At 45.8% G+C, this 13,766-nt stretch overlaps 1 protein-coding gene across 1 annotated transcript in view; it reads left to right on the top strand.

The window, feature by feature from the left end:
• Nucleotides 1-13,766, top strand: part of LOC138669863 (arf-GAP with SH3 domain, ANK repeat and PH domain-containing protein 3-like) — a 177,785-nt gene that overhangs the window by 25,883 nt on the left and 138,136 nt on the right. The window contains 2 exon segments of the mRNA XM_069756696.1: nt 7,336-7,439; nt 10,239-10,308. Of these exon segments, the coding sequence (XP_069612797.1) occupies nt 7,336-7,439; nt 10,239-10,308 (174 nt within the window).

Genomic DNA, 13,766 nt, shown 5'->3' with positions numbered 1-13,766 from the left:
CCGCATCAAAGCGGGGCTTCTGACCTCGGACGTACTCTCCCGTCCGAGGTCAGAAAGGGGTTAAAAATTGTGTTCCTGTTACCAGGAATTTCAGAGCCCCATACTGGCAAAACTTTCATGCCCCCTTGAGACTCTGCCCATTCTTCACCCCAGCTCCGCCTCCACCCCTCGAACCTTCTACTGTTCCACCACCCACTCTTGGAAAAACTCCACTTCTGCTCAACGTCCTCACCATTCACACATTGAGGGTATGTGCACACGTCAGGTTTTTTTCCTGACAAAATCCTGAGAATTCTGCCAGAAATCCGCGTCTTTTTTCTCGCGGATTTCGCGCGGATTTTTTGCGGATTTTTTGCGTTTTTTTTTTTCCCCTGAATGTCCTTTTTGACATGGAATCCGCAAAAAATCCGCAAAAAGAATGAGCATGTCCGTTCTTTTTGCGGAATGCGTTTTTTTTGCGGAAAAAAACGCTAACATATGCACAAAAAATGCGGAATGCATTCTAAAAGATAGGATGCATAATGTTAGCGTTTTTTTCCCGGATTTATAGCGTTTTTATAGCGAAATTCCGCAAAAAAAACGCTAAAAATCCGGACGTGTGCACATACCCTAACAGTTCCCGTCTAAGGCCATGTTCACACAGTGCGTTTTTTACCGCGGAACCGCGGCGGTTTTGCCGCTGCGGTTCCGCAGCTGTTTTCCATGCAGGGTACAGTACACTGTACCCTATGGAAAACAGGACACACTGTGCACATGGTCCGGAAATTGTTAAAAAAAAGACGCGCTGAATAGCTCCCGGAAAAAAGAAGGAGCATGTCAATTCTTTTTCCGGAGCCGCAGCGGTTCTGCACCCATAGACCTCCATTGTGAGGTCCAAACCGCAGTAAAACCCGCAGATCAAAAATATATCTGCGGGTTTTACTGCGATTTGATGTGCAGAACCGCTGCAGCAGGAAGTGCGGGGAGCGGGCGGAAGTGCGTGGGCGGAGTGTGGCTGCCCCCCCCGTGTTCCGATCCCGCCCCCCCGTGCTCCGATGCCCCCCCCCAGTGCTCCGATGCCCCCCCCCAGTGCTCTGATGCCCCCCCCGTGCCCTAATCTCCCCCCCTTATACTCACCCGGCGTCCCGGTGTCCGTCCGGCCGTCTTCTCCCTGGGCGCCGCCATCTTGCAAAATGGCGGGCGCATGCGCAGTGCGCCCGCCGAATCTGCCGGCCGGCAGATTCGTTCCAAAGTGCATTTTGATCACTGAGATATAACCTATCTCAGTGATCAAAATAAAAAAATAGTAAATGACACCCCCCCCCCTTTGTCACCCCCATAGGTAGGGACAATAAAAAAAATAAAGAATTTTTTTTTTTTTTTTTCACTAAGGTTAGAATAGGGGTAGGGGTAGGGTTAGGGGTAGGGTTAGGGTTAGGGTTAGGGGTAGGGTTAGGGGTAGGGTTAGGGGTAGGGTTAGGGGTAGGGTTAGGGGTAGGGTTAGGGGTAGGGTTAGGGTTAGGGGTAGGGTTAGGGGTAGGGTTAGGGTTAGGGGTAGGGTTAGGGGTAGGGTTAGGGGTAGGGTTAGGGGTAGGGTTAGGGTATTTTCAGCCATTTTAACCCTAAAAAAATTCCTAGAAAACACACAGACTCTGGCTAGAAAACTGCATCAAAAAAACGCATCAAAAAACGCATCAAAAAACGCATCAAAAACGGACCAAAAAAGGACCAAAAAAAGGACCTGCGTTTTCTGCCAAGAGCTGCAGTTTTTTAAAAAACAGTCAGGAAAAAAAAAGGATGGAAATCCTGAACGTGTGAACATACCCTAACACCTTATCACACACATATAGCCATCAGCTTTTGTTTTGGCCAAAAGATTTTTTTAATCCGCCTCCATGGCAAGGTAGACTCTTTTGGCAGGGTCTTAGGCTATGTGCACAAATAAGAAAAGAGCTGCAGAATTTTCTGCACAAAATCCGCATCTCCTGGCAGAATCAGCAGTCGAGGATTTGCCGCAGTTTTTATGCGGATTTTGGGCGGTTTTTATGCGGAATTGCTGCGGATTTTGTGCAGATTTTCTGCGGTTTTTGCCACTGCAGAATTTTAACATGGAGGGGTGCAGAAACGCTGCAGATCCGCACAAAAGAAGTGACATGCACTTCTTTGAAATCCGCAGCAATTCCGCAGTGATTTTTCTGCACCATCTGCACAGCTATTTTTTTTCCATTGAATAACGTTATACTGTACATCACAGTGCGGATCTGCAGCGTTTCTGCGCGGAAAAATCCGCTGCGGATCCGCAGCAAATCCGCATCGTGTGCACATAGCCTTACTCCACTCTACCCTATTAAAATTTGTTAAAGTATCCAATACTGTTTTTAAGTATATTTTTATTTATTGTTCTTTAACCCCTTCATGACCTTGGGATTTTCCATTTTTCCGTGTTCGTTTTTCCCTCCCCTCCTTCCCAGAGCCATAACTTTTTTATTTTTCTGTCAATATGGCCTTCTGAGGGCTTATATTTTGCGAAACAAGTTGTACTTTTGAACAACACCATTGGTTTTAGCATGTCCTGTACAACAAAATGGGAAAAAAATTCCAAGTGCGGTGAAATTGCAAAAAAGGTGCAATCCCACACTTGTTTTTTGTTTGGCTTTTTTGCTAGGTTCACTAAATGCTAAAACTGACCTGCCATTATGATTCTCCAGGTCATTACGAGTTCAGACACCAAACACGTCCAGGTTATTTTTTATCTTCTAATTGGTGAGAAAAAATTCCAAACTTTGCTAAAAAAAAAAAAATTGCGCCATTTTCCGATACCCGTAGCATCTCCATTTTTCGTGATCTTGGGTCGGGTGAGGGCTTATTTTTTGCGTGCCGAGCTGAAGTTTTTAGTGATACCATTTTGGTGCAGATTCGTTCTTTTGATCGCCCGTTATTGCATTTTAATGCAATGTCGCGGCGACCAAAAAAACATAATTTTGGCATTTTGAATTTTTTTTTCATTACGCCGTTTAGCGATCAGGTTAATCCTTTTTTATGGTTGATAGATCGGGCGATTCAATACCAAATATGTTTATATTTAATTTTATTTTTATAGTTTTATTTTGAATGGGGCGAAAGGGGGGTGATTTAAACTTTTGTATTTTTTTTTTGTATTTCTTATTTTTTTTAAACTTTTTTTTTAACTTTTGCCATGCTTCAATAGCCTCCATGGGAGGAAAGAAGTTGGCATAGCCTGATCGGCTCTGCTACATAGCAGCGATCATCGGATCGCTCTTATGTAGCTGAATTACAGGCTTGCTATGAACGCCAACCACAGGGTGGTGCTCACAGCAAGCCGGCATCAAGAACCATAGAGGTCTCAAGGAGACCTCTGGTTACTATGCCGACGCATCGCTGACCCCTGATCATGTGACGGGGGTCGGCAATGCGCACATTTCCGGCCGCGCGGCCGGAAGCGGTAGTTAAATGCCGCTGTCAGCGTTTGAGGACAGAAAGGGGTTAAGGGAATTAATCACATACTTTTTTTTAAAACTACCGCATATACTCAAGTATTAGCCAGCCTGAATATAAGCTGAGGCACCTAATTTTACCGCAAAAAACTGGGAAAACTTATTGACTCAAGTATAAGCCTGGTATGCATGGCCCCCTTATATCCATCCTGGTATTCACGGCCTCCTTATCCCTATCCTTTATTTATTTTATTTACATTTTCAAATTTTACACACAAATTTAAAATACAATCTTAGGCTGCCGTCACACTAGCAGTATTTGGTCAGTATTTTACATCAGTATTTGTAGCCAAAACCAGGAGTGGGTGATAAATCCAGAAGTGGTGCATATGTTTCTGTTATACTTTTCCTCTGATTGTTCCACTCCTGGGTTTGGCTTACAAATACTGATGTAAAATACTGACCAAATACTGCTAGTGTGACAACAGCCTTAAGGTACCGTCACACTAAGGGTACGTTCAGACTAGCGTTGTGCTAGTGTGCGTCGGCGCCGCGTCGGGCGATGCAGCGGCGACGCACGCGTCATGCGCCCCTATGTTTAACATGGGGGACGCATGCGTTTTTGCTTGTTGCGTTTTGCGACAAATGCGTCTTTTTTGCCGCAAGCGTCGGACCAAAAAAACGCAACAAGTTGCATTTTTCTTGCGTCCGATTTTCGGCAAAAAACGACGCACGCGTCGCAAAACGCAGCGTTTTTGCGTGCGTTTTGCCGCGTTTTTCGGTGCGTTGTGTGTCGCATCGCCGACGCAGCGGCGCACAATGCTAGTCTGAACGTAGTCTAAGCGACGCTGCAGCGATACCGACAACGATCCGGATCGCTGCAGCGTCGCTGTTTGGTCGCTGGAGAGCTGTCACACAGACCGCTCTCCAGCGACCAACGATGCCGGTAACCAGGGTAAACATCGGGTTACTAAGCGCAGGGCCGCGCTTAGTAACCCGATGTTTACCCTGGTTACCATCCTAAAAGTAAAAAAAACAAACGCTTCATACTTACCTTCCGCTGTCTGTCCCCGGCGCTCTGCTTCTCTGTACTGGCTGTGAGCACAGCTTTCCGGCCGCTGTGCTCACAGTGAGTGCAGGAAAGCACAGCGCCGGAGGACAGACAACGGAAGGTAAGCATGAAGCGTTTGTTTTTTTAACTTTTAGGATGGTAACCAGGGTAAACATCGGGTTACTAAGCACGGCCCTGCGCTTAGTAACTCGATGTTTACCCTGGTTACCAGCGAAGACATCGCTGAATCGGTGTCACACACGCCGATTCAGCGATGTCAGCAGGAAGTCCAGCGATGAAATAAAGTGCTGGACTTTCTGCAGCGACCAACGACATCACAGCAGGATTCTGATCGCTGCTGTGTGTCAAACTGAACGATATCGCTAGCCATGACGCTGCAACGTCACGGATCGCTAGCGATATCGTTTAGTGTGACGGTACCTTTAGCAGTAGTATTTATCTCAGTTTAACTGTGGTTACACCATTTTATACAATTAGTGGTTAATCAGGGTAAAAGGGGGCATAACTATTTTGATTCATATCACAAGAGATGGAAATCTTGGATTTTATTTCACATCTTGATCAACTCCTCATCCCTATCTTGGTATGCATGGCCCCCTCATTCCTATCCTGGTATGCATGGCCTTTTCATACCTATCCTGGTATGCTTGGCACCCTCATCCCTATCCTGGTATGCATGGCCCCCCCATCAGAAAAACGTTAAAAAAACCTAAACCATTCTACTTACCTTTTTCTTTTTATGCCAGGAGCTGATTTATGCTTGTAAACATGCACTGTTTACAAGCAGAGGACAGCTGCCAGAATATTCACTGCTCCCCATGCTGGGACTATGGGCATGTGAAGCAGTGAATATTCATTGATCTTTAAAAGTGGGCACAGTAACCTCAGCCGCGGGCTTGCTGCAGCGGCTGGGCAATCATGTGTGTCGGCTACTAAAGGGAATGAGTTTTCACTTCTCACCACGCCCATGGGAGTGGAGAGCAGTGAATATTCATTACTTTAAATAGCGGGCACACCTCAGAGCCCAGCATCTGCTGGAATTCGACTGCTGCTGCTAAAAGGGTGTCCGCCAATAATGAGAAATGAATATTAGCTGCTCTCCACTAGCATGGGTGTGGAGAGCAGGGAATATTCATTTCTCTTTAGCAGCGGGCACAGGTGTTAGACGCAGTAGCCGGCTCCTGCCTCCTGTGACCCATTGTTCTGGTATGTGGGCCCTCACTCGAGCGTAAGCTGAGGGGGAACTTTTTGAGCATAAAAAATGTGCTGAAAAACTCGGCTTATACACAAGTAAATATGGTAATTCAAACCAGATTGATAATTTTTTATAATTTGTATTTCTGATTGCTTGTTATTGTATTCTGTTTTCTGTATGTTTATGGAAGCTGCTCTCTTGCCTTTTTGGAGATTTGGATATTGGACATACTGTATGCATGTATCTATAGCACAAGATATTATAGGGGGATCTATTTATTTCCTTGGCAGAGTTTTCTATACATGTTTAGTGATATGCAGATGTCATTGTTTAGGAATGGGTAAGAGGTGGGAAGAGGCCCATAGAAAGACAAATAAAGTTATGGATCTTGAGAGGCGGCGATAAAAGAAACACAATTACATATTTTTGAAAAGGGGCACAAGTATTATAAGGTAAAAAAAAGATTAGTTATCACTATAATCGGACTGACCCAGAGAATAAAGTAAAGTTGCAAAATTTACAAAGTGAAAAATCTGTGGCGGTTTTTCCCAACTCCCTCAGAAAGAGTTAATAAATTAATCTGTAATTTATGTGTACCCCAAAATGATGGCATCAAAAACTACAACTTTTCCCGCAAAAAAATAAAGCCCAAAAAGCTACATCAATGGCAAAAAGTTATAAGATAAGTATTAGGTTACTAGAATATCCCCTCTATGACAGTCAGTAGGGTTGAATTTAGTAGTACTTAGTAGTTAGCAGATAGACGGCCTACAGCTTCACACTGCACGAGCCGGGAGGAGGAACAAGAAGAGTAGGGGGGTAGGTGTGCCAGCGGGTGAATGGGAGGTCGGACACGTGAGTGGGCGGGCGCGTGCACTGCATATAATGTGCCGCAAGGGCCTGGGAAGCGCCAGCAGATTAGGAACAGGGGGCTGGTCAGAAGCATCTAACATCACTGATGCCAGACACGGCCAGCCCCCTCTGATCAACCATACAATGTAAATATCTGTGGCTGTGACTCAGGTCCTGGGGTTTAATAAAGCAAAGTAAAGTCATTACCCCGGGCCCCAGCGTACCACACATTCTGCCAGGCTGTTTATAGAGTGGTTCAGCTAAGATGCCTGTGTAAGCCAGCCCCATGGGCAGCTACAAGAACATGATGCTGGTTTTTTTTTTTTTAATTTTCAACTTTTCAAAACAAATAAACAATCATACAGGATACATGAATCTGGGTAATACGGGTACATAATTTTACATGGATTAAATTGTGACATTCAGGTGTGTCCCGTTTACAGATTAGTTGCCGGAAGTGTCCACAGCTCTGATTATGATAGCAAAGAGTTCCGATCAGAGTAGTTAGGTAACAAAGTCCGAATTATGCATCTCAAGAAGATATCGCCCAGATATTGGAACAGAAAGGAAAAAAAAAAAAATGATGCTGGGGTTTATCCACACACTTGTCTCCCCATCCCTGTAGTAAAAGGCAGAGCATATCACATGCACATTAGCAACACTTCCTTCTCTCTCGCTCCCCTCCCTGACTGGAGAGATCTTAGCTTTTAAGAAAAGGTGGTACCTGCTGATCACATAATGTTACCATGTATTCTCAGTATCGTTTACCTTTGTTGTCTCAGGATTCACCGAACAGGAAGGATGCTGGATATAGTTTACACCAACATCAAGGGGATAAGCAGCATGGAACAGAAAAATCTGGATTTCTATATAAAAAGAGTGAAGGGTGTGAATCACTAATTCTTCACCTAGATGACCTCAATCTACCTTGGTCAACTACTTCTGCTCTGTCACTGCCCTTCAGATTTTTCCAAACTATTCTAACTTATGTGATTAAGACTACACACACACAGCAGTCATTGCCTTTTTTTGGTGAGGGGCATAAACGGAACCAAAACTGCGCTGTGTGATAACTTTCTATTTCTGTCTAACTCATGCTTTCCTTCTTCTTTAAATATAGTAAAACTAGCTATTGAACCCGTTCTACGCCCGGGTGGCGAGCATTTATATTGGTATATGGTCTCCATCCTGGTATGTGCTGCACCCATCCTGCGTTCCCATCCTGTCATGTGCTGCACCCATCCTGTGTCCCCATCCTGCGTCCCCATCCTGTCATGTGCTGCACCCATCCTGCGTCCCCATCCTGCGTCCCCATCCTGTCATGTGCTGCACCCATCCTGCGTCCCCATCCTGGTATGTGCTGCGTCCGCATCCTGCGTCCCCATCCTGGTATGTGCTGCGTCCGCGTGCTGCGTCCGCATCATGCGTCCCCATCCTGGTATGTGCTGCGTCCGCATCCTGCGTCCCCATCCTGGTATGTGCTGCGTCCGCATCCTGCGTCCCCATCCTGCGTCCCCATCCTGGTATGTGCTGCGTCCGCATCCTGCGTCCCCATCCTTGTATGTGCTGCGTCCGCATCCTGCGTCCCCATCCTGGTATATGCTGCGTCCCCATCCTGCGTCCCCATCCTGGTATGTGCTGCGTCCGCATCCTGCGTCCCCATCCTGGTATGTGCTGCGTCCGCATCCTGCGTCCCCATCCTGGTATGTGCTGCGTCCGCATCCTGCGTCCCCATCCTGGTATGTGCTGCGTCCGCATCCTGCGTCCCCATCCTGGTATGTGCTGCGTCCCCATCCTGCGTCCCCATCCTGGTATGTGCTGCGTCCGCATCCTGCGTCCCCATCCTGGTATGTGCTGCGTCCGCATCCTGCGTCCCCATCCTGCGTCCCCATCCTGCGTCCCCATCCTGGTATGTGCTGCGTCCGCATCCTGCGTCCCCATCCTGGTATGTGCTGCGTCCCCATCCTGCGTCCCCATCCTGCGTCCCCATCCTGGTATGTGCTGCGTCCGCATCCTGCGTCCCCATCCTGGTATGTGCTGCGTCCGCATCCTGCGTCCCCATCCTGCGTCCCCATCCTGGTATGTGCTGCGTCCGCATCCTGCGTCCCCATCCTGGTATGTGCTGCGTCCCCATCCTGCGTCCCCATCCTGCGTCTCCATCCTGCGTCCCCATCCTGGTATGTGCTGCGTCCCCATCCTGCGTCCCCATCCTGCGTCTCCATCCTGCGTCCGCATCCTGCGTCCCCATCCTGTCATGTGCTGCACCCATCCGGGGGCCTGAGCAGGCGGGGACACCGGCGCGCTGTGGGGGTCAGGTGCCGGTATCGCCGCCAGCTCAGGCCCCCCAGCACTTACTATACTCACCTGTCCGGCGTTCCAGCGCTGAGCGGCGCCATCTTCCCGGTCTCCTGGCTGTGACTGTTCAGTCAGAGGGCGGCGCCGGCGCGCATTAAGCGCGTCATCGCGCCCTCTGAACTGAAGGTCACAGGCCGAAGACCGGGAAGATGGCGCCGCTCAGCGATGGAACGCCGGACAGGTGAATATGGCCAATACTCACCCTCCTGGCGGTCCCTGCTTCTCTGTTGGAGATCGCGGTGTGCGTTCAGTGTGAACGCACACCGCGATCTCCCGGGAGCGTCGCTCTGTGAGGCCCAGACTGCGCCGGCGCTTGCGCCTGCGCAGTCTATAGAGGCTTCGGACAGAGTGACGCTCCCAGCGTTATATTATAGATGCTTCTCTCACTTGATTTTTTTTAATCGATACTTGATAGGATTTTTCAGATCTTCCATAATGTAAAGTCAAACAATCAGGTTTGGGCTTTGAACCAGTTTAAAAGAAACCCCTCACCATGAAATTGCAGTCCAAACTGCAGGCCCCATGTTATAGAGCAAGGGGAGCCGAGTATATTGACTATATAATTTTGTGAGAAAATATTCAGTATGACGTGTTTTAGTTATTTAATCTTCTGCACTTTCTGGGATTTTCTGTCCTGTCAGTCACTGATGGGACCGGACACTGGACAAAAAGTCCCAGAAAAAGCAGAGGATTAAAACACAGGTTGTACTGAATCTATAGTATTCGCTGCTGGGGGAGGACCATGTGATCAGTCTTCACCAAATAAAAAACTTTCCCCTGTGAAGTGTTTTTGAGGAGGCTGATGATCAGGTCTGGCCACATTATCCTCCATCAGAAACCATTTTGTTGATAGGAGAGCTGTGCAGTCTATAATTTAAGCTGACCTAACATGTATAGGAGTAGAAAAGGTAATACTTTATAAATATACTTTATATATTAGTAATTGCCATAAATTAATTTCCTCAACTCATTTGATAATATAGAAATAAAGTGAATTTGGCGTAAAACACACACATGCTGCATTACGGTCTACACAAGCAGTCGAGGAAGGAAGCGCATGCCATTAATATGGTTGCCACCGGGAACATTTGTAGAAATAGAAAATAAATAGCTACATTTTTAAACAGAACAAACACATTTATTCTCTTCTACAGATTCAATTAATGAAACTAAAATGAAATACTTGACACATTCCTTTTAAAATCTCTGAATGGACTTCATTGTGTCTATCTGTTTACATTTTCCTATTTCCCTTAAAAAAGACTACTTGAAACTCTACGCATTGTGTTTTTGTATTGCTCATATGTGTATCCAACTTTATTTTATTTAGAATTCGAAAAGTTTGGCAGAAAAGGAAATGTGGGGTTAAATATGGATATCTGACAATATCTCACAGTACGGTGAGTGTGAACTGATTTTTTTTCTAAATGATTATGATGCTGAATGGATAACTATAATGCTTTGTGTGTGTGTGTACACAGATACACACACACACACACACACACACACACACACACACACACCTTTGAGGGGCGTGCTGAACTGTCAGTATTGTGAGTGACAGTCCAATCACCCGATCTGAGGCAGCAGTGTGCTGGGCTGTCGGTATTGTGATTAATAACAAAAGACTGATGGTTACTTCCAAATAGAAAACTGATGTGTACAGGTGCATACTAAGAGTAGCCATCTCCATACTGTGATGCCGCGATCACTATCGAGTTTGGGGAACACACAGGAACGATCTTTCACTTAAAACAGTCTATGTGGTCTATTTTCTCCATAAACCATAGAAACATGAACAAAAGGCAAACAGTCTTACATCAGACAGATGAATCCGAATCAGTGTCCATAGTAGAGCTCCACTCTCTCTGGTCTGTGGGCACACAGGCTGTGCTATGTCCAGCACGCAGGTTCTGTAGCCTAAACACGGTCTCTCTGTGTGCTGTTCAGGACGTCAGTCCCCACTTGGAATTGTCCAACATACAGGCCACTCTAGTGTCCAACCATGTGCCAAACACACCTCCATTACATAGTTGTAACCACACCCAGGTACCTATCACCTGGCTAGTCAGGTGATCGTGACATCATCTCAGGTCCTCAAACACACAACCACACACAGGCTTCATCTTGGGTGTTCAGACACACCCCCTTGCGTGGGTATGTAGGTGACTGGACCCACCCAACTCTCCAAGTCACCTGGAAGCCTCCCAATGTAAAGCCAATCTCTCAGCAGTAGACCTGCTGAGCAAAACATGCTCAGGCATCCATCACAGGGTCAACCACCTCTGTGATACATAATTGCCGTTCATCACGACACTGGTCAGTGTTTTACCATCACAGTTACGCCTCGAAGCGTATCCTGAGGAGCTGTAACGGGTCACTGCCTCACAATACATAGCTAACAAAGTTGCACTCTGTAGTTCTATAGCATATATGGAATATGAATTGCATTACTCTCTTTTATAGGAGAAAATAGCGATACTTTCCACATTTGTCCAATTCATACATGCCCCTTCGCCAATGACAAGGGGATATCCTTTTACTGGGGACCTATCCTAATGTGAATCCTCTTCTAGGCTGAAGCCTGCATTTATATGGGTGTGTAGCATCCTGCTGGAATTAAAACCACCACGGTATTGTAATTGGCAACCCAGCTGTCCAATCTGATTAGACCTGCGGGGTCTTGCAGGTGTCACCCATACCCAGCAGGATTTCCACACAATCCTGTGGACTAATTACTCTCCTTTCCTGTATATATACCTTGCACCCTCTTCTTGGTTTTTGCACATATTTTATGTGTACTCAATTGGGCTACTGCATTTGTATACTCCACTGGCATACCATTTATATGGAGTAGTCCGTTTGGACAAGTTTATGCAATAACTGTCTGTATTCTGCAGTATACGGTCTCCATTTTACATAAGGGTGGTCAACTGTTTTGATAATTCCAGTGTGTTACTATGTACAAGTATTTGGTATTGTTGAGTATTATACAGGATTGTATGTGACTGTAGGTTCCTACTGTCTTGGATATCTGCAGAGAATGATATCATTAAGGGTTACCTCTGTCTACTTATTACACTGCCAGCCCCATATCATGTATTTCCCATGTTTTTATTTGTCTATTTTAAACTTGGGGATGTCTAATTGCTATTTTGATATGTGTTTTTAAATGTTTTATTGTGTATGTTTAATGGTGTTTAATAAAGACACATTTATTTTTTATATTTAGGCTGTGCACACGTTCAGGATTTTTAGCATTTTTTTAGCGTTTTTTTCGGCGGAAAATAGCCGAAAAAATGCTAAAAAACACTTACATAAGCATCCCATCATTTTTAATTCATTCCGCATTTTTTGTGCACACACTGCGTTTTTTTCCGAGTTGGAATCGCATTCCGGATAAAAACGCAGTATCTTCATTCACATAGGAATGCATTGATCCGCTTACTTCCCACATATGGCTATGCCCCCCATGCGGGAAATAAGCACATCATGCGCGGTTGGTACCCAGGGTGGAGGAGAGGAGACTCTCCTCCAGGCCCTTGGGAACCATATACAGTACAGACCAAAAGTTTGGACACACCTTCTCATTTAAAGATTTTTCTGTATTTTCATGACTATGAAAATTGTACATTCACACTGAAGGCATCAAAACTATGAATTAACACATGTGGAATTATATACCCGTATATACTCGAGTATAAGCCGACCCGAGTATAAGCCGACCCCCCCTAATTTTGCCACAAAATACTGGGAAAACTTATTGACTCGAGTATAAGCCTAGGGTGGAAAATGGAGCAGCTACCAGTTAATGTCAAAAATAAAAATAGATACCAATAAAAGTAAAATTAATTGAGACATCAGTAGGTTAAGTGTTTTTGAATATCCATATTGAATCAGGAGCCCCATATTATGCTCCATACAGTTCATTATTGCCCCATAGATTATCCATATAAAGCTGTGCCCCATATATATAATGCTCTGCACCGTTCATTATTGCCCCATAGCTGTGCCATATAGTGCTCTGCACCGTTCATTATTGCCCCATAGCTGTGCCATATAGTACTCTGCACCGTTCATTATTGCCCCATAGCTGTGCCATATAGTGCTCTGCACCGTTCATTATTGCCCCATAGCTGTGCCATATAGTGCTCTGCACCGTTCATTATTGCCCCATAGCTGTGCCATATAGTGCTCTGCACCGTTCATTTTTGTCCCATAGCTGGGCCATATAGTGCTCTGCACCATTCATTTTTGTCCCATAGCTGTGCCATATAGTGCTCTGCACCGTTCATTTTTGTCTCATAGCTGTGCCATATAGTGCTCGGCACCGTTCATTATTGCCCCATAGCTGTGCCATATAGTGCTCTGCACCGTTCATTTTTGCCCCATAGCTGTGCCATATAGTGCTCTGCACCGTTCATTTTTGTCCCATAGCTGTGCCATATAGTGCTCTGCAGCGTTCATTATTGCCCCATAGCTGTGCCATATAGTGCTCTGCACCGTTCATTTTTGTCTCATAGCTGTGCCATATAGTGCTCTGCACCGTTCATTATTGCCCCATAGCTGCGCCATATAGTGCTCTGCACCGTTCATTTTTGTCCCATAGCTGTGCCATATAGTGCTTGCACCATTCATTTTTGTCTCATAGCTGTGCCATATAGTGCTCTGCACCGTTCATTTTTGTCCCATAGCTGTGCCATATAGTGCTCTGCACCGTACATTATTGCCCCATAGCTGTGCCATATAGTGCTCTGCACCGTTCATTTTTATCCCATAGCTGTGCCATATAGTGCTCTGCACCGTTCATTATTGCCCCATTGATGTACCATAGAAAGCTCTGCCATTGCTGCTGCAA

This window comes from Ranitomeya imitator, chromosome 3 (genome assembly GCF_032444005.1).
Source record: "Ranitomeya imitator isolate aRanImi1 chromosome 3, aRanImi1.pri, whole genome shotgun sequence".
In the NCBI taxonomy this organism is placed as follows: Eukaryota; Metazoa; Chordata; class Amphibia; order Anura; family Dendrobatidae; genus Ranitomeya; species Ranitomeya imitator.
The sequence above is the reverse complement of the archived record's forward strand: the minus strand, read 5'-3'. Positions and strand labels throughout refer to the sequence as shown.